Here is a 22,165-nt window from a genome sequence, read left to right as displayed (position 1 = left end):
ATAGTGCTATATATCTCACAGGCTTTACAACATCTGCCCATTTCCCCTACTCATCAAGTAGTAATGGTCATGAAACCTATTGCAAACTTCAGTGTTAAATAACAGTGTTACTGCTGAAGATAAAGTACAGTAGAATAAAAACCTAATCTATTAGCAAATGCTTATAAGAGGAAAGAAAGAAACCCAATATGCTATGCTTGGCTTTAAAATTAAAATGAACATGTGTACATATGTACAAGCTTAGGGGAAAAGTAGTAACTTTTATTGATATTTATAGTTTCTAGTGGAAAAAAAAAACACACTAAGCCTAATTTGGAAGAAAGTTTATAAAAACTGTTGTGGCTTAGGCTTTCTCCTCTTTATTTATGTATTTTTTTTTCTTAACACAGGCTCCAGCAATGTAGTCCAGCTTGGCTTCAAACATGTGACTTTCTTGCATCAGTCTCTAAAGCGTGCTGGGTTTACTGGTATTCGGCTCTACACCTAGCTATGGTTTCTGGTCTTAGAAATCAACAATTCTGTACCACCAAAAATGAGAGCAGAGTTCTGAATTTCTTACTGGATTGGTAAATTGAAAAAGCAGTTTATTTTTAAACCTACTTATAAAAGTACTAAGTCTTGGCAAATCATTTTATCCCAACCTGTGTGGAATTCAGAATGATCAAACAACTAGATGACTAAACACAAGAAAGGTGCTTAAGCGGGCAGGAAACTGAAGACAAGAAACAGAGGCCATGAAGAACTGCTGTTTACTGGTCTGCTTAGCCTACTTTATTCTTAGAGCACCCAGGACCACCAGTCCAGGGGTGGCACCATCCACAATGGACTGGCCCCTCACCTCATCAGTCACTAATTAAGAAAATGTTCTATTGGTTTGTCTACAGCCCAATCTTACGGTCATTCTCTCAGCTGAGATTCCCTCCTATCAGATGATTCTAGCTTGTGTGAAGCTGACATAAAACTAGCCAGCACAGTAAGATATTGTGAATAAAAAACAAATAAAAGAAAACTTCCCTATTTTTCATTGATGACATAATTGAGATAGACTAGACAACTCCTTCCCCCACGACCAAATACACACACACACACACACACACACACACACACACACACACACACAAAGAGTTTTAGGAGGGGAAAGACAGGAGTGATACTCAGAGGGCCAGAAGAATGAATCAAAATGTACAGCAATAGGGGTCAGGGGACAGAGAGAACAGAGACCTGGTATGTGAGCGGCTACCAGGACTCAATGGGGATGACATTAGCCAAAATGCCCAACACTGGGGAGATGGAACCAGAAGAGACTACCTCCAGTAAATAGATATGGCCCCCAGTTGAGACAGGGGACCACCCACTCATCTTCAAAAAATTTTTAAAACAGAATTGTTCCTATCTAAAGGTAATACAGGGACAAAAATGTAGCACAGACAGAAAGGTCACCCAGTGACCAGCCCAACTTGGGATCCATCCCACACACACATACCAATCCTGATACTATTACCGATGCCATATTGCCTGTGCAGAAAGAAGCCTGGCATGGCTGTCCTTTGAGAGGCTCTACCAGCAACTGACTGAGACAAATGCAGATACTTACAACCATTGGATTGGGATCAGGAACCAATATGAAAGAGTTAGAGGAAGGACTGAAGGAGCTGAAGGGGATTGCAACCCCATAGAAGAACAAAAGTATCAACTAACCCAGACCGCTCAGAGTTCTCAGAGACTAAGCCAAAAGCCAAGGAGCATACATGGGCTGGTTTGTGGCCCCAGGAACAGGTGCAGCAGAGCACTGCCTTGTATGGTCTCAGTGGGTTGAGCTTAATGGGGGATGAGCTTAATCCTGTGGAAACTTTATGCCCCAGGGAAGAAGGACGACGGTTGGGGTGGGGTGGGTTGGCAGGTGAGGAAGCATCCTCTCAAAGATGGAGGGGTGTGAAGAACTCAGGGAATGGAGAGCCAAAATGGGGGGAGCTTTTGGAATATCAATAAATAAAATGACAAAAAAAAAAACAAAAATAGAAAAATAACAAGAGAAAATACAAAGACCACAAATGAAGCCAGCTTTTGAGATGAAGTTTCAACTGAGTATTTTCATCTATAAAGGAGAGTGAAATCCTGTCCATCTCACCAAGGTGGATGGATCATTGTGTTGAGTGAAATATGACAGAAACAGAAAGGAAAGTACCACATTTCTCTTCCATATGTGAAGGATTTTTAATAGTCAACTTTAATATAAAATACTGCTAGCTAGATACTGAGAAAGTGGGAGCAGGGTATACAAAGGGGGCTAGATTTAATCACTACACAATGTACACATATTGAAGTAACACATGAATTCCATTAACACCCACAATCAGCATGTTACCAATCAGTCAGAATATCAATACATCACACACTCTCCAGCTACTAAGTTTGATTTTTAAAACACAAACCCCTCTCACAATCAGACAGCACATTAAGTTATAAGAAAGTTAAAGTTACATTATTTCTTCAGGAACTCAACAATGTCTAGAAGTTGTATTGTAGCCTATTACTAAGAATTATAGTGATTAAAAAAAGCATTCCGCAAAAACCCTTGGTTTTTCAGGGATTCTATACCTAAGCCATGTTCCCTATAAGATCCCCAAAGCTGGAAATTTTGCTGTCTTTTGCTTCTATCATGAAAGTATCAAGAAATCTCATAGTTAGCCGGGCGGTGGTGGCGCACGCCTTTAATCCCAGCTCTTGGGAGGCAGAGGCAGGTGGATTCCTGAGTTCGAGAGTTCGAGGCTAGCCTGGTCTACAGAGTGAGTTCCAGGACAGCCAGGGCTACACAGAGAAACCCTGTCTCGAAAAACCAAAAAAAAAAAAAAAAAAAAAAGAAATCTCATAGTTGAGCAGTGAGTATGGTGGCTTCATATAAGGCCACATCAAGGCCTACCATACATAAAGTTAGGCAAGATCAGATACTAGCAAAGTGAGGGTACAGATGCCTGATGACAATGAGTACATTAGAATAAACTTTAGAGTCAGCCAGCTATGAGCAAATGTGTTTGTGCTATTGCATTTCCCAGAGCGATTCTTCTATTTTCATAATCATAAAACTTTTATGTGAAAAGGGAGGGTGTCTAGTCTGTCTTAAATTTGCCATCAGGGAAACTATAACACAGAAGGTTTTTTTTATTTATTTCTGATTCAAAATGCTAAATGATAAAAACTTCCCTCAAGGGCCAGTATAGTTATAATTCATACAAGAATAATCTGAAGGTGAAAATTCAACATTCAAAATAAACTTGAGTAAGAGAGATTGCTGCAAAATCTAGTCCCTGGGTAAATATGGTTCGCAGACAAGAAAAATTATTTGAAGTTTGTCTAAACTCACTGTCCTGGCTGGTCATTTTCATTGTCAGTTTCATTAGATTTAGAAGAATCAAGTCAATGAGGATATTTTCAAAAAGGCTTGACTGAAGACTCAAACAACTGTAGGCAGCACCTTTCTCTGTGTTGGGGTCCCAGACTGAGTAAAAAGGAAAAAGCAAGTAGAGCACCTGTATTCCTCTCTGCCTCCTGACCTGCAAACTCTGTGGCCAGCAGCCTAACAAGCCTGCCGCCTTGAGTTTCCTGACACAGCACTCTCAATCTGAGAATCAAAATAAACTTTTAGTCTTTAAGTTGCTTCTTGTCAGGTAGTTGATCACAGTGGTAAGGGAAGTAACTGATACAGTGACCTCATTTCTCCAGGTCTAAGAATAACTAAAAATAGGTTTAGAGTAACTCCTTCTTATCCACTGGAGATACATTTGGAAACTCCCATCCAGTGGATGCTTGAAACTATATACAGTACCAATTTTTCCGATACATACAAACCTATAGTAATGTTTAGTTTATAGATTATACATAGTAAGAAATTAATACGTCTACCTCTGCACTTTGTGGTATTATGAAGCAAAGCAAGAACTTCATAAAAACAAGCACTACAACACTACGGTAGTCCACCTGGTAACAGAGGTAGCTACTAAGTGACTGTCCATTACCATATGTAGTATGGATTGAATACACAAAGAGATTATTCATATCCTGAAAAGATGGTATGAGATCTCACTGTGTCACTTGGAATGATATGCTATTTAAAACTTGTAAATTATTTATTTCTGGAATTTTCCATTTAGTATTTTTAGACTGTGGTTGACAATGGCTAACAGACTAGAAAGCAAACAACAGATAAGAGGGTACTACTGTAATTCTGCTCACTTCAGAGGGTTATTGAACTAATAAGGTGGTTGTATTGATAATGAAGACACTTTATCATTAGTGATTATCATATAGACAATCCATGGTAAATCATTAGTTTCAACATGCAAATAATTCTTCAGTTTGGACACCTCCCCCCAAATCTCAATAGAGGCAGGTAAAACAGAACAATGGGTACCAGGTGCAGTACACTCTTTCACCTAGATCCTTAAATCCTCAATTTAAGGGCAGGGAGAACATTCCTTGAAGAACTAGTATCTGGTAGATAGACTAAATGGTAAACAGAATGAGAACAACTTCCCATAAAAATACCTGCCTATGATCATAAGTACTAGGAAGAATGTTTCATTATCACTTTAAAATATACCTGGATGTCTACAGAAAAGCATTTTGGTCAAAGAAATTCAAAAGTTGAGAAAAGTTATAGATATTAAGGATAATAAGAATCTCAAACAAATCACATCTCAAAGAAATTAAGATTGTTCCTCCTCTGTGTGTGCGTGTGTGTGTGTGTGTGTGTGTATGAGAGAGGAGGGAAGAGAGAGAGAACACAAAGATCTGATCTGAAGAACTCAACTCAACATTTGAAGAGTGGAAACACCAATTCTTGAACCTTCCAAAGTGAGTGGCAAACAAAACAAAGTTACTAGGCCACAACAGCTATCTTATAATGTACAAGCCATTAGCCTATCAAACTTTCCCTATCATTAGACAGATAACTATATCCCTTATCTCTAAAGTCCTTTTCCAGCCTCCATAATGGCCTTTTGTACATCAGCCAATCTCTAATCAGGACACTCAGCCTTAAGTATCATTTATTATTTGCTATTAACAATGCTGCCATTACATATTACTGATAATGAGATAACAGACTCAGCAAGGGAGATGATAGTGCTGCTTCTCAGATACCTTTTTCAAGAGCTTTAGTCACTATAATTGAGAAATAGATCATTGGCTATTTGGCTCTGTGAGCTTTCCTGTCCTTCAATTTGAAGTTCAATAACTGTTATCATTTAAAAGCAGAAAGAAGAAGCTCTAGCAATTATTTCATAAACTGGTATCTGGCAGGATGAAGAAGGCAAAAGAATCAAAGTGGTAGTAATTAAGTGGGGTACAGCTCTGCAGCCATCTAAAGGGCGATAATACAAAAAACCCATAGGAGACTTAGAGGTCAAGGTATAAATCTAAGCACTGAAATCATAGTACCATATAGATAATAAAACCTCAGTGGCAAAAACAATCATTCCAAAATATTTATTTCCATCTCACTATTTCAAAGAAAGGGGCTGGGGCCAGTCATGATTAATGAAACAAAAACAGCAAAACAAAAATAAAACAAGAGAAACTACTTGGCTGCATTACTGTAAAACAGAGGCAAGCAATGACTAGAACTGACTTGAATGGAGATCCAGTGGTACTCTGGTTTGAAATCCATGCAGCATGGGATATGTGACTCAGCAGCATACTCCTCTAAGTTCTTCATTTGTATTTAAGATTTATTTATTTTATCACTTGATATGTGAATGGTTTCTTGTATGTATAAAGGTACACTGCATGTGTACCTGGTGCCTAGAGAGGTCAGAAGACTGCAACAAATCCTTGGAACTGTAGTTATAGATGGTTGTGAGCTGCCATGTGGGTGCTAGGAATCAACTCAATTCTTCTGTGAGAGCAACCAGTGCCCTTATCCACTAAGCCTATTCCGTAGCCTTCTACATTCCTTAAAAACTATTATTAATTACTACCAAGTGATTACTCACTTTGGTAGTAGACAACAGGACCTCAGCAATTATTAGATCACACATAACAGATTAATCAAATAAATACTGTTTTGCTAAAATTTATCAGGTGAGCTAAAACTCATATATAAGCATGGTATTTAGCTTCTAGGCTATGTTTCAGTCTCATATTGGGCACCATTACTGACAAAAAAAAAAAAAGGATTTTTTTTCCCCTGAATAATAGACTATGGTAGTCATGATGCAGAACAGTATCAAGTAGAGAATAAAAGAACATCTTCCCTGCCTTTCTTACCATCATTCTTAATCTCTATTATGAAAACAGTCTTGGAAGTAGGCCCCAGCTCTTCACAGATATGGCCTTAGTGGATCTGTGCTCTCAGAGACACACCTGCAGAACTTATACCTACAGCAGATCCTATAACTATACAATGCAAATACTAGGTCCTTTCAGCTGCAGTCTAATGAGCCCTGCCCATTCAAGAGTCTATTATAATCTACATTTACTTGAGATTATCAAAGGAAAGGACACAAACTGGTTGATAAAAAGCAAGATCCAACAATAAAAAGCAAGATGCATATAACAGGCTCAGTTTAGCTGAAAGTGAGGGATGGGAAAGAGGGAAGTGAAACAGTGGTGATTGAAGAGGAGGGATAGCAATACCATGTCAGACAAAATGAACTGTTAGTCAAAACTTGTCACACAGGACAAACAAACTCACTTATTATAAGAAAGGGGTTGCTTTATTATGAGACTGTAACAATTATATACATACCCAACACAATGGCATATAGACAAAGCAAAAATTTAAAGAACTAAAAAAGAAACTACTGTAGCAACAGAACTAGTAACAGCAGGAGACTTGATACCTCATTTCTAGCAATGCACAGATCATCCTGACAGGAAATCAATGGGGGAATTTCACTCTCAGACCAAACAGAACATTCTAATAGTCAAAAACATGTTCTTCTGAAGCACACATGAAACATTTACAAGGTATATGATATGTCATGCTTCAAATAAGGCTTAACAAATATAATACGATTAAAATCATATTAAGGACATATCTTTCTGTCTTCCATTATCCTCTTTTTTCCCTCAAACTGGGGTTCTAACCCAGAGTCTTGCATACATTAGACAAGTGCTTTACCACTGGACTATCCCCAGCCTCATATTGGGTACCATTACTGACTATAAAAACAACAACAACAACAACAAAACAAACAAAAAACAAAGAAAAATTTTTCCTGAATAATACATGGTCAAAGAAATAAGAGCTAAACTATAAGACATTGTCTCAAGACAAACAAAACGTAAACACAACAAGCTCACACTTGAGTGCCGGAGTGCTAAGAGCTATAGACAAATGTAAAGACCTACTTTTAAAAAGAAATATCTCAAACATCTCAACTCAAAACTCAGGAAACCAGAATAAGTGCAAACTAAGGTAAAGTACAAACTATGTACATTGCCAACAGCTAGTATATTCAATGAAAACCAATAAGGAAAGATATTTAATGATTAGATGACTTAATATACTTACTGACTTTTCTTCCAAATGGGATGAGTGTGTGTGTGTGTGTGTGTGTGTGTGTGTCCATCCCTTGTTCATGTGTGATAGAAGAGTTGGTTCTCTCTTTTTACCACATAGGTTACCAGCCTTGGTATCTTTACCTGCTGAGTCATTTCACCAGTCCTAGAAAATCTGTTTTAAAAGCCCATTGAAATTTAAAAAAAAAAAAAAGACTCTTATGTTTTAGGAGTTCCTGAATTCCTGGTGGGACACAATCACATGGAGTTAAATACATGTCTACCATTACATTTAATTCATACCTATAATTTATGCTTTGTTAGGTTTGTCTCTGTGAGTTTGAAACCAGCCTGGTCTATATAGCCAGTTCTAGGCTAGCCAGGACTACATAATCAGATACTGTCTTTTTTTTTTTTAAAGTGAGTATAGCTATGGCTTACTTGTTACGCTATTCGCTGAGTATCACTTGAAACAGTTTAATACAATGCTGCAGAGTGCTCATTCTCATCTCTGTCTTGCACAGGACCCTCCAGCAGAACATACCAACTCAAAGAAAATCTGTCATGTCAGACAGATGGAAGGCCTGACAAATGATGAATGGAAGTGTTATATAATCCCCTCAGTGGTTTGTTTAACTCTCAGACTACAAAGCTTAGTGGAAGGACAAAACTGGGTAAACTGCTTCTGTTTGTGTTGGCAAGTGTATGAACTGAATTTAAGCATTTGCATTACTGAGGGTACCAGATGTAAGAGCTTTGAGGTGCTATTTTGAGACATATTTTTAGGTTTCTCAATAGTTCTCTACTATCTACACTTAGGGTTTAGTCATTATGGTAACATTCAGAGGTGAGTTGAGACTTCAGGTTATCTTCCTGAACACCAGGGAATCTCTCAAATAGTAAAAAAGTCAAGTTTGTTTTTCAAATTTGTGGCTTCCTCAAACCAAGCACTCATGATAAGATTCAATATTTTCTACTGTTTCACAGAGCAAATGTAATAGTAACCCAGGCATGCTACCAGCTACAAAGATAACAGGTTTGTTCCTGGAGATTTTTCCCTAAAGGAATTGGCAAAGTCAATACATTTTTTTTAGGGAACAGCAGTAGTAATGGTGAAATCAAAGTTTGTCACTGCCCTATAGTATAAAAATGCTTTACCAAAGTACAGCTATTCAATCTAATATTTGTGTCACTGCTTGTATCATCTAAACAAAAACAAAGAGCCTGCAGGAGGTCCACAACGTTACAAAAGCAGTATGCCTGCCTGTCCACTGAGAACGGCAAATATCCTGCAGTTCTTTACCCCTTTCTTCAATGTTCTGGAAAAGAACAGAAGTTATATTGTCAAGTTCTGAAAGCAACGGAAGCAATCGGCATAAAAAGAAACAACTCTACCAATTGTTTTTAGTGTACGAGATACCCCCACAATAGACAAGGGCTTTGTCAACCATAGGCTTAGGGTACAAGAAGAGCAGAGAGTGTTGGTAGCTTAGGGATATTTCTCTAAAAATCTAAAACACCCAACAACGGGGAGATGGAACTGGAAGAGACCACCTCCAGTAGATATAGCCCCCAGTTGAAGCCAGTGACTACCTACTCATCTTCAAAAAATTTAACCCAGAATTGTTCCTGTCTAAAGGAAATACAGGGACAAAAATGTAGCACAGACAGAAAGAAAGGTCACCCAGTAACCAGCCCAACTTGGGAGCCATCCCACACACACATACCAAATCCTGATACTATTACCAATGCCATATTGCCTGTGCAGAAAGAAGCCTGGCATGGCTGTCCTTTGAGAGGCTCTACCAGCAACTGACTGAGACAAATGCAGATACTTACAGCCAACCATTGGATTGGGATCAGGAACCAATATGGAAGAGTTAGAGGAAGGACTGAAGGAGCTGAAGGGGATTGCAACCCCATAGAAGAACAAAAGCGTCAACTAACTCAGACCCCTCAGAGCTCCCAGAGACTAAGCCAAAAGCCAAAGAGCATACATAGGCTGGTTTGTGGCCCCAGGAACAGGTGCAGCAGAGCACTGCCTTGTATGGCCTCAGTGGGAGGATGAGCTTAATCCTGTGGAAACTTTATGCGCCAGGAAAGAGAGATGCTGGTGGGGGAGAGATGGAGGTGTGGGGCTGAGGAGGTGAGGTAGAGGCATGTGAGTGGGTGGGGGGCACCCTGTCAGAGGTGGAATGTATGTGTGAAGAACTAGGGGAGGGGGGACTGGGAAGAGGAACAACTTTTGGAATGTAAATAAATAGAATAATTTAATAATAATAATAAAAGAATGTAATTATAAAAAAATCTAGAAGCCACAAATTTCATTTAGGGAGAAAATTCACTGGACATATTTTAAACCTGATCATAACAACACTCCATATTTAGTTCCCACTTCACAGTTATCATGGTGCAAAATATTCACATCCCGAGTTTTTCACTGGCCTCATAAAGCAGTGAGCCCACAAATTCCTTTTTCAGAATATGAGCTGCACTGGCCAGCCTCAGCAGCACTTGTGCATGCTCTTTCCCTGCTAAAAGTCCACTGCACTGTTCGTGATGATAGACAAACCAGAGCAAGCTTCACCTCCCTGAGGACTGCTTCATAATGAGGCTCTCACCATTCTCTAGGAGGTTTGTGTGTTTTGGGAGAGAACAGTGAGGTAAATGTGCACTCAAGGTCCCCTCTTAGGACATCTTAGAATTTATCCACTCTAGTAGTGCTTGAAGAATATCAGAGAGACCTTCAGGGACTGTCAGGCTCATGCCCTTCTAGACAGAGATCTTTTGCCATAAGAATCGAATTTTCAGATGAAAATATTAACTCTGTTCTCCTTCTCTTCCAAGTTGGATGTCTTCACTCTGATGGACAGGCCCTTCTTTTGCAATTCAGCTCTGAGCACTGCTGTTTACATTTTCATCTTGTTCAGAAATCTCATCAATTATTTTCTGTTTCATTGCCCTGACTTCAAATTCACTCAATCCTTTTATTCATTTTCTTTTTGTTACACTTATTTATTTGGAGCAGCATAACAGTGTACATGTAGTAGTCAGAAGGCAGCTTGTAGGAACCGGTTATCTCCTTCCACCAGGTGGGTCCCAGGTATCGAACTCAGGCTATTTGGCTTGGCAGCTAAGCCATCTTGCCATTGCCCATCCTTTTAAATGTTCTGTGTCCACTACGTGGCTTATTCCAACAACTAACAAGATCAAATACTGTCAATACTCCATTATCTCGAAGAACTGTCTAAAAAGTCCAGTTCTATAGGTCAAAGAGGTCTTCCAATATCTGACATACTGCTGATTTATTTTCTAAATCTCTTAAGATTCTCTACCCACCTTTGACAACTAGTTGAATCCTATAGGAACCTGAAGAAAGCCAACTGCAGTGAGAATTTTGGTTTCTTTCAAAATCCAGCTTTGTGAATATGGGTTTTTTGTTTGTTTGTTTGTTTGTTTGTTTTAATGTCAGGTGTGGAAGAGGAAGCTGCTTCACAGCAGGTGATTATGATTTCCCTTGTGCACTAGCAGGGGCGTGATTTTTTGCCAGCTGCAGATAGTTTAATTTTGGGGACTCTGAAGAGGTGCAAGGGGGCTTGTGGCAGCTGCTACTAACTCCACTGCTGGTTCCTGTTGGTTCCTGCTGCTGTGTTTGCTGTTGCATTTGCCGTATTGCTGGTTTGCTATTGCTTGGATTGTTAGATATTCTGACAGTGAAGAATGGAATTGCCCATGGCTACTGGATGTAGTCGAAAGAGGTCTTTGCCCTTTTCCCACTAACCATCTTTCTCTCCTACTTAGTGCTATGGGTTTTGAAGGGATTAGGGTGGAATAACAGTTGGAAAGGTGTTTGCTTTAAGAATCCAATAAAATAGCCTAAAAAATGCCAGCAGCCAATCTAGACTGTGTTGTTCTGTGTGCAGCTGGGGCAGTACAGAGCGTTAGCACCACTGTATGACTGCTGATGCTCACCATTTCCTCAATGCAGTCTATGTAACCACTGCGGCTACGAATAAACCCAAAAGTGAATTATAAAGATTTCTCAGGAAACCAATAATAACCAAAGGGATTAGATTAGTAATCACAATATATAAAAGCCCTGAACTAAATACATTTGCAGGTAAAAAAGAAAAAGCAATGCTAATCTTTCATAAAACTGAAGAAATGGGAATTTTCCAAACTCATTTGAAAAGGTCAGTATTACTGCCATACCAAAACGAAGTAAGAATACTACAAGATTGTAAAACAGCACCCCGTTTCACTTATATACAATAGCCTTCAATAAATATGAGCAAATCAAATTCACTTTAAAACAACCAAGTGGGTCTATAGAGGCAAATCAGGAACAAGATAGAAGATGCCCACTCTCTATACTTTTTTGAACATGATTTTGGTAACCACAGCAAGACAAACTAGGCAAAAAAAAAGAAAGAAAAAAAAAGAAATAACAAATCTAAATCAGAAGTTAGACTGTTTCTGTTTGGATTTGATATAATCATACATAAAAAAACTCTAAAGGCATCACAAAAGATTGGTGGTACTAATAAAAATCCTTGATAAAGCTGAAATACAAAGCTTGCATTTCTATGTAGTACCAAATGATTCCTTAAAGAAATTAAACAATCCCATTTACAGTGGTATCAAAAGTGGGAGTAACTTCAAAGAGGTAAAAATTTGTGCAATGATCTATAAAACTATAAGACACCAATAAAAATACATTATGATGCAAATGAAAAGATACCCTATGTATATGGAGTGGAAAAATTAATATTGCTATAAGGTCCACACAGCACAAAGTCATTCACAGATTCAATGTTGTCTCTATAAAAATTCCTATGTCACTGTTTAAAGAACCAGATAAAGCATTCTTAAATCTATCTTTGGAATTGAAAAGACTGCTATCATATAAAATCATCTTGGATTGGTTTTCAGCCTTTCCAAGGTTGTCAACCCTATTTCTTCCCATCTTGGGGCCATTATTTGGGTTCTTTTTGCTTTTTTCTGCTGGTCCCTGGCCCTCAAATAGTCGGACTAACTCTGTGATACAACAGATAAATAATTTGGTAGAAAAACCTACTCAGATATATTATCATAAGTTAGCTATGGAGGACCACGAGACTCAAGATGAGGTTGTTACTTTATACAGGGTGTTCCCAAAACTCATCTCCACCCAACCTAAAAGAGGGTACTTCCACCCCTAGACCAGGCAGAGAGGGGCCACCCAGAACCCCCTCTGACAGGCGATCTAAATTCTTGCTTAGGCTGCGAGGCTAAGCACTGCAAGGGAATATCAATAAAAGATAAAAATATCTATCTGGGTTCCCTAAGGGACAAGCCTGACTGCATAGGGGTTGATGTCAAAAGTATCCCCTCTCCAGGAAAAAGACATCGGGACGGGTATGGCCCTCATGCCTCACTGGACAACGACAGGAGGACTGGAGCCATTACAAGGTCCCCTTCAAATACTGGAGGTCAGGCCTCTATCCCCGCCTTTACAAGATTAGAATTGCCACAGCCCTTCTATACTTAGAGAAGGAACGGGATGTCAGGGGCAGCCCTGCTTACACACTGAAGGCCTAAATCAGCCATAGGCCTAAAATCAGCAATAGGCCTGTCATACATGTATACTAACACCAAGTCTTGGGTTTCAGTGGAAAAACATTGAAACAGATGGCTATAAGCTAATGTCAACAGGCAGCTTTTGTGGAAATTTACAAGCCTGAGTAGTCACAGACCTTGTAAATAGGTAGCCTTGGCAGACAATACCAACTTAGATAAGGACAAGCGAGTCATAGGCAGAGTAATAGTGGCTTGTCCCCTGAACCTTCACCCAGCTGATACCCGGTTCTGAAGATACCTGTATTCCCCCTGAACACCCACACTCCAGTCCCATTCCCTTCCCCACATCCTGCCTTTCTGTGTTTATAACCCCTGTGTGAATGAATTACAATTTGAGAAAAAATAAATTATTAAAAAAAAATCATCTTGGGAAAAAAAGAACAAACCTAAAGATATCACATTTCTTGACCCCAAACTATGGGTCTATAATAAACATAACAGTATGATATCTGCTTATAAGTATAATTATTTTCTAATTTTAATAGTTTTCTAATTATATATCAAATAAAGGGTAATAATTAAAGTATATGTACTCACAGCAAAATAAACAACCCAACTGAAAATAGAAAAAGGAATTAAATAGACAGTTTCCCAAACAAAACATAAATGACCAACAGGTACCTGAAAAGCTGCTTAAATCACTACCCATCAGAGAAGTGCAAATTAAAATTATGATGTATTTTCTCAAGGAAAGTTATTATAAAAAAAATAAGAGAGAGTAAAAAATGGTTGTATGCCTAATCCCAATACCTGGGTGCCTAATGCAAGAGAGCTCAACCTGAGGCACTTAGTGAAGCCCTGTTGTAAACAGAACACAAGCAAACAAACAAGAACAGAGGGGAGAAGGAGGAGAGAAGAGAGGATAGAAGAGAGAGAAAGGCTAGAAAGGAGGAAAAAATAAGTACTGGAGAGATTGGAGAGAAAAGGGAACCATGGTAATAGTTTTGGGAATATAAATTGGTGAAAACATTTAAAAATATAACTACCAAACAATATCCACTCTCACTTGTTAGTAAATATCAAAATGAAATGAAATCAATTTCTTGAATCACACTAGCAAAATTCACAGTAGTTAATCTATAGTCCCTTAACTGATTGATACCCTATTTTCCTTAACTGATGACTAAACACACACACACACACACACGCACGCACGCACGCATGCACACACATGCCATGACAGTAAATCCATAAAAAAGGAAGGTAAAGAAGACATGAACTTGGGAGCAGAATCTCTTAGGGGAATCAGAGGGGAGAGGGTGGGGAATTAGAGATGAGAAGTGGGGGATAGATACAATCATATTTCATTATATAGATTTATATGAAACTGTCAATGAACTTTTTTAAAAAGAAAAGAAATTATGTCTTTTCTGGCATCATGGATAAATCTGTAGGGTATTGTGTTATGTGAAATGAGCCAGCAAGAGAAAAATAAATACTGTAATGTGCTTACTTAGAGATTGAATCTAAAAACTTCAAGCTCATATAAGCATGTGCCTAGGGTTAGAAAGCAGGAGAGATGCAGAGGCATTGTGAATTAGTATAAGCATTCAGTTCTGAGATGACATAAGTTCTGTATCTAATATATTGGCATAATGTAGTTATGCTTGTTTGCTTGATAACTGTAAGACAGTACATGTTATCAACAAATACACAATCACACACATACAAATGAATAGTGTGGTAAAGAATATATTCACTCATTTAGCTGTGATTATCATTACATACTGTGTATGCATATTAAACAAATTATAAAAAGTGCACAACTACTGACTATGAACAAAAGAGTAACAGAGTTTCACAGAGAAATGTAAATGAGAAATTGATATATTAACACTGATTTTCCAGAAAAGACAAGTTTGTTAGTAGTTTAAAAATAATTTACATACCATATTTGGGCTACTATAAAAATAAAACAGGTAATAAGTATACTATAAGTTAAGATATAAATAAAAGAGGAAATCAGATTTAGTATATACAAAAACCCTTGGTGGTATCCTATGAATACTTTAATATTCTGTGAATCTAATGCTATTAAAATAAAGTCTAAGAAAAATAAAAATAGGGATTTTTGTGGCAATAAAAGCCTAGCAGAGTTACACAAAGAAGTCCATTTAGTTCTTAGATTTGAGAATTTAAATATGGCCAGTCTGAGGCTATTTTCTATAAGATACAAATCCTTCCTATTTGTATATTTGCTACTTTGAAAGTTCTTTCTCTAATGTGTTGCTGTGTTTGCTCATTATTTGTGTTATTACACTCTAATCTGTCTTCCAGGAATTAAATTAGTACCCTGTGTTTTCTCCTACACTATACTCTCCATTTAAGGCAGCATAAGAAACGGACTTGTGTACTTGTACTTCACATTTTGTTTTCCATGAAATATCATTTAATATACACTAAATGGCAATCCCAGAACTTATAATTTTTTTAAAAGCTCAACTACCAAGAAATGTAATGACAAATTTACAGACATTTATCATGGGCTTATTTACTGACTCACTTTTACTTTATATATGTAATTACAAAAGCATATGCACAAATTATACTTACAAAATAATTTTAAATTATTTTATTTAAAAAAATATGAGATTTAATTCTTCAACAAGTAATTTAACCAAATCATTTGAGTAAACATTTCATCAGAAGTCAATATTCAAATTTTGTTTTTATACCACATAATCTACTTAAATCAAATCTTGTCTACATTTTTCTATAAAATTGTTATAAGCAAACCACACAAACGCAAAGGCTTGTTTAACAGGATCTTGGAACAGAGAATCAGCTTTAGGGTAGAAGCCTACTGAAGATTTGGCCTAATTGTCTAACTATGTGCTTACTGTCAACTAGGGTAAAGCACTAAGACTGCCTAGTTTAGGGTATAATAATTCCACAACCCTTAAATCTATACTGTCATATTTCTATAAACCAGTAATGTAAAATCATTCTAGTACACACTTTATATGTAATTTTGCTTAAAACAGGAGAGCAATCTTTCAAAATCACTGTAATCTTGCTGATGATGTTGATATATGTGATTCTCTTGTTTGTACGGGGTAATTAATTCCCTCTTCACAGCGGTAGGTAGTACTAACACCATAATTTTTCTTTCATTGTTCACTAATAAGACAGTAATTCCCATGAGACTCTCACTGAGAACATTGGCTTTAAATATAATAAACCAAAGGATGTTTCACTTTATTTAGAATGATTGTCATGTACATTTTATCTACATGAACACTAACCAAAATGTTTTCTTTTCTATGGATGATAAACTGCTTATCATTAGAAATGTGTAAATAGGATAAACAAATTTAGGCAAGCAGATATTAGGTACACCTCTCTAGAAAATAAACAGAACAATTAACAGAATTCTACCCTTTAACCAAAACATGTTAACCTTTCATTAGAAACCCTTTAAAGGTGTTATTTTTAAGTTTGTAATTTCTGGAAATTAGAAACATTAACTGCAGCCTTGGTTTAAATTCCAGTGCAATTTAATGTGAACCCACATGCTCTCCTTCAAATATCAATTGTTATAAAATTGTGACAGTAAGATACTTTCATATATCATTAACTGCCACAGTTTATATAGTATAATTCTTAAAAATACACTTTGAATAATATTTTGTTGTCATATAAACTAGCCGATTAACTGCAATCAGCAATTAATTATCTTTTGTGATATCAGATAATCTACCACCCTTAAACAGTACCACTTCCCAATCTGCACAGAAATTAGAAAAAGTCTCAATGTCTCATTTATAAACTGGAAGCCCAAATGAAGCATGTACAGACATACTACCTTTCATGATGTCCTAAATCCAAAAGAATTTCATCTGCATGTCTTTGGAGTTTATTTCCTTCTAAATGCTTTAATTTCTTCAATTCACTTTGTAGAAAAAACCAGAGCTCTTTAGCTCCATTTTCAATCCTCCGTCTTAAGATTTCATGATCCTTCCCCAGACCTGTAAAAAATAGTAAGCATGAGTGTTTCTAACATTTTGGTAGAAGACATTTTCAATTATTTGTGCTAAAGTCAACATATCAAGATGGAGAAGAATGTGTATAATCACTTACCGTTTCTGGCTTGTTTCTTGTAATTTTCAATTTGTTCTTTGGCCTTAACAAGCTGTTCTTCTAAAACACGGACTCTTCCTGTAGCCGTCCCCTGGTCAATGGGGCCTTCTGGTATTCTGTATTCAGAGAGGAAGATGTGAATATTTATACTGTACAATAAAATACATGCATACTTTGCTAAACCATATTTATTAGTGTCTCTACAGGTCATTAAGAACACAAAAAGGCATTACAAACTGACCTTCTGACTGCAGAGGATTAATCATAAGGACTGGCATGAGAATAAACAAGACCAGAAATGAATTATGTAGTTGATATTTAAGTTCCCCTAGGAGCTAAGAAATCTTTAGAACTATTCCCTAAAAACTTTCTCCTTATTTGGGGTGTCACCTTTGGTGGCAAAATGGTCAGTTTCATAGTGGTGCTAAAAATAACAAAAATGTAGGAAAAGGTGAAGTGACTTAAAGTGAGTAAGGAAACTGAACTTGTCTCTGCAGAGTCATCAAATAGGAAAGACACATTCTGTACTAATCTCAGTATCGGCTTATATGACTGTTTCCATTTGTGAATCCATAGCTAGGAATGGTTTTATAGGAAAGGGAAAGATAAGAGGGGAAGAAAAATACATTAAAAAATTGATATTGTTTTCTTTATTTGTCTGAAATGAACAAACAAAATCATTCAGTAATACAAGTAGATGAACAATAACACAGGCACTCTAGGATCTTTTGCTTCTATCATCAACCTATCTATTCTACTTCTTTCCAGCCCTGGCTAATTTCTAGCATCCTTGCTTTTAGGTAACTTTTATCAGTACTCTGTATTCCATTTTGTTATAAATATATAAATAAAACTTTGGGGTAGGCTAGAAAGTGATCTTCCAAAAAGATTTGCATCTTAATTTCTGGAATTTATAAATATTACTTTACATAGCAAAATAACCCAACCTTGGAATATGTGATTAGGGATCCTGAAGCTGGGAGGCTGTCCAGTGTGATGTAGGTGGGTGGTAAACGTGATCATGAGAATCCACGGGAAAGAGAGATGGGGAGGCTGCCACAGAATAGAGAAGGGTATATGGGTGCTCACTTTTAAGATGCAGAAAGGATCTACAAGTGAGAAATGGATCCTTTTTGGAAACTTGAAAAGGAAACAGATTTTTTTTTCCTGGAGCTTCCCTATGAAATATTGCCTCTAGACACCTTGGTTCTAGCTCAGTGAAAATCATTTCTGACTTCTAGCTTCCAGAACGATCACAGGTAAGAAGGAAAAAAAAAAACCTGTTGTTTAAAGATAACAACTTTCTGGTATTTATCTCAACTCCCAGAGGAAACAAGCACAGAGAGACACATATTTTTTGTAAAACTGTAAATATTAAATAATGTGTTGATTCTTCTTCAAAAGTATAATTATTTTTAAACAAAAAAGAATTTATTCTTCACTCCATTGTCCTTTATAGAAACTTAGTTTCTAAGTTATATATGGTAGAACCTAAACAAAAACAGTAATACAATCCTTTGGTACTAATGTGGTGAGATAGGCATTTTGCTTTTTAATAAAAAGCAGCTTTTTAAAACATATTACAGAACTGATGAGGCCAAATTAACTATTAATTATCTCCATGGCACTTGAATGTGTTTAGTATTGTAATTATTGTTTTACATATAGTATAACTGTATTTAGTACTTAGAACTGTACATGAAACTGTATTAACGTCAAACAGAAGCATTAAAATGATCATCTTCCATACATGTATCTTGACTAATGTATGAGTATTTAAATATGTATATACATACACAAACAAGGCATGTACTGATATGTAATTTTTAATAGCTGACCCCCTTCTTTCAAAATTAGATGGTTCATTTCTTGGAAACCATGTAAAATGAAAAGAACAAAAATCCTTTTACTTCTTGAGATCTATTATGGAGGCACTGTGCCATGGACAGTGATTTCTCATTCAGAACATAACAAAGATAAAAAAATTTCAAACAACAGAAAGATTATCTCCAGGCTCTCCTTATCTCATGTCTTCCTATACTGCTGGATAATACCAGGGACACAATAGACATAGAAAATAAATGCACTCTTGTCAGCAGATTTTCATCAACTACTAAATCCAATCTAATTCTAATAAATTGAAATAGAAGTAGTGATTTATATTATATTATTATATATAATTATATAATCCAATTGTGAATATACTATAAAGAAAAAAGAAAGCAAAAGGACTATTCTTCCTAAACATTATCTATAAACATCGATCTGTATGAGCAGTCTTATTTAAGCTTGAGAATGAAACGTTCTCCTATCACATCCACTATATAAAAGATACATAAGACTTCTACTTCCTACCATAATAATAGTAAAAGAAACCAACTTTACTATCCTGTATGAAATTAATCAAAACCAAAACTGTATGTGTGCATACATATACAAATAATATATAATCATATATTTCTTATATGGTATATTACACACACACACAGAAGCTAATAAACGATATCAGACAACAAAAGGCAGTAGTTTCTACAGATATAAAACATAAGGAGAACCCTGCAACTGCCCCAACTCACATCTCAACAGAACTTCCACAACAGAATGCAGAGAAGGGGGCAGGCTGGTGGACCCTGGTATATTCCCCAAGATGAAAAAATGGAACTAGAGTATAAAACCAAGATACACAGAGTTCAAATGATAGAGAGAATTCATAGAGAGCTGAACACAGAGACACCCAGGACCTAAAGAAGCAATACCTGAGAATCAGCATAGTACCAATAACACATGGAAGTGCTGAATAAGGAAATTACTCAAGACTGGGAAGGAAACTCCCCAGAAAGATCAATGGGAATACTCAACATTCATACACATTTATATGGGGCACAGAGATAAAGCTCAGAAGGATTTGGAATACACGGTGGGGAAAGTACCCTGAGACTAACAGTTATTTTTATAGGCAAGATCAAAAGATCCAACTATTTTCAAGTAACTAAATCCCCGAAGAAAGCTTAAGAATACTTGAAGTGATCCTGGCAGCCTGAGTCTGTAATCCCACTACAAGAGAGGTTGAGACAAGAGGACTTCAAATTAAAGGCCAGCCTGGTCTACTCAGAGTAACCCTTTGCCTCAAAAATGAATGAATGAATGAATGAATGAATGGAGGGCTGAGCCTATTTAAATGGTAAAACATTGGCAACACATACAAGGTCCTCAGTTCAGACTCCAGTACCATAAAAAGGAGGAGAGAAAACTAGAAAAAAAAAATACTTCTAAGACAACCTATACTGAAAAAAGGAGAAAAGCAAGTTAATCAAAACATACTTAGCATATAAGAAGCAATCACTAGAGGCTGGAAGTGTGTCAGTGGCATTTCTGAGGCTCAAGTTTGAGTCCCATAACTGAAACACACACACACAAACACACACACACACACACATCAAACATATAAAAGAAAATTTTAAAACGACAATATAAGGACCAGAGCAGTGGCTCAGTGGTTAAGAGCATTACTGCTCTTGCAGAGGACACAGGGTTGGTTCCCAGCACTGAGGTGGCAGTTCACAACAGTGCATAATTCCAAGTCTAGAGGATCTAATATCCTCTTCTAATCTCCCAGGTCAGCAGGCACATATATGATGCACAGACATACATGCAAACAAAATACGCACTAAAGAGACAGTATAAAAGAAATATATATTAAAACAAAAAACAAAAAACAGAAGAGCTTCCGCCCCTGCCTGGTCCTTTGGGCTGGGGCAGACACAGAGTCGGTCTGCTCCTGTCCTGTTGAGATACTGAATCCTGTGTGATCCTAGAGAAGCCACTGCACTCAGAGCAGCCGGTAAGAACTCCATCTCACTCCCTAAGCCCCAGAGATACATCTGGGAGCCAGGGCCATTCAGGACACAGCAGCTACCCAAACCCCGCCCCTCCGGAATTCCACTTCCCTTCTGCCCCTGCCTGGTCCTTTGGACTGGGGCAGACATAGAGTCAGTCTGCTCCTGTCCTGTGGAGATACTGAATCCTGAGTCATCCTAGAGGAGCCACTGCACTCAGAGCAGCCAACACAGAGTTGGTCTGCTCCTGTGGAGATACTGAATCCTGAGCCATCCTAGAGGAGCCACTGCACTCAGAGCAGCAGAAACCAAGGTGGTTTGCACTTGGGAGACATCTTATCCTGAGCCATCCTAGAGGAACCACTGCACCCAGAGCAGAAGGATTTCCAGATCCAAGAGGTGGCCTGAGTCCCAGGAGTTAGTTCTTCCACCCAGGAGATTAGGATCATAAGACCACAGAGACATCTGGACTCTGAGAAGCTCTGCAACAAGCAAGATAACTGGAAATACAGACTCCAGTCTTACACAGTGAGGGCAGGTAACACTAGAGTTAACCAGATGGCGAAAGGCAAGCGCAAGAACATAAGCAACAGAAACCAAAGTATCTTGGCATCATCAGTACCCAGTTCTCCCAATATAGCAAGCCCTGGACACCCCATCACACCTGAAAAACAGGATTCAGAATTAAAATCACTTCTCATTATGATGATAGAGGATTATAAGAAGGAATTAAGTAACTCCCTTAAAGAAATACAGGAGAGTACAAGTAAATAGGTAGAAGCCCTTAAAGAGGAATCACAGAAATTCCTTAAAGAAATGCAAGAAAACACAAAGAAGGAATTAAACAAAAGCATTCAGGATCTGAAAATGGAAATAGAAACAATAAAGAAATCTCAAAGGGAGACAACCATGGAGACAGAAAACCTAAGAAAGAGATCAGGAGTCATAGACGCAAGCATCACCAACCGAATACAAGAGATAGAAGAGAGAATCTCAAATGCAGAAGATACGGTGGAAAATATTGACACAGTTGTCAAAGAAAATGCAAAATGCAAAAAACTCCTAACTCAAAACATCCAGGAAATCCAGGACACAATGAGAAGACCAAACCTAAGGATAATAGGTATAGA

General features: G+C 37.4%; 1 protein-coding gene across 3 annotated transcripts in view; it reads right to left on the bottom strand.

Moving 5' to 3' along the window:
- The window catches only part of Fut8 (fucosyltransferase 8), a 224,550-nt gene that overhangs the window by 76,391 nt on the left and 125,994 nt on the right, over nucleotides 1–22,165 (bottom strand). For all 3 annotated transcript variants that reach the window (XM_028789706.1, XM_028789697.1, XM_028789715.1), the window contains 2 exons: nucleotides 17,200–17,315; nucleotides 16,925–17,087 (listed from right to left, as the gene is read on the bottom strand). In XM_028789706.1, the coding sequence (XP_028645539.1) occupies nucleotides 16,925–17,087; nucleotides 17,200–17,315 (279 nt within the window). The remainder of the gene's footprint in view (nucleotides 1–16,924; nucleotides 17,088–17,199; nucleotides 17,316–22,165) is intronic.

Source organism: Grammomys surdaster, unplaced genomic scaffold, assembly GCF_004785775.1.
Source record: "Grammomys surdaster isolate TR1022 unplaced genomic scaffold, NIH_TR_1.0 127, whole genome shotgun sequence".
NCBI lineage: Eukaryota > Metazoa > Chordata > Mammalia > Rodentia > Muridae > Grammomys > Grammomys surdaster.
Note: the sequence above shows the minus strand (reverse complement) of the source record. Positions and strands in the feature narration are given on the sequence as shown.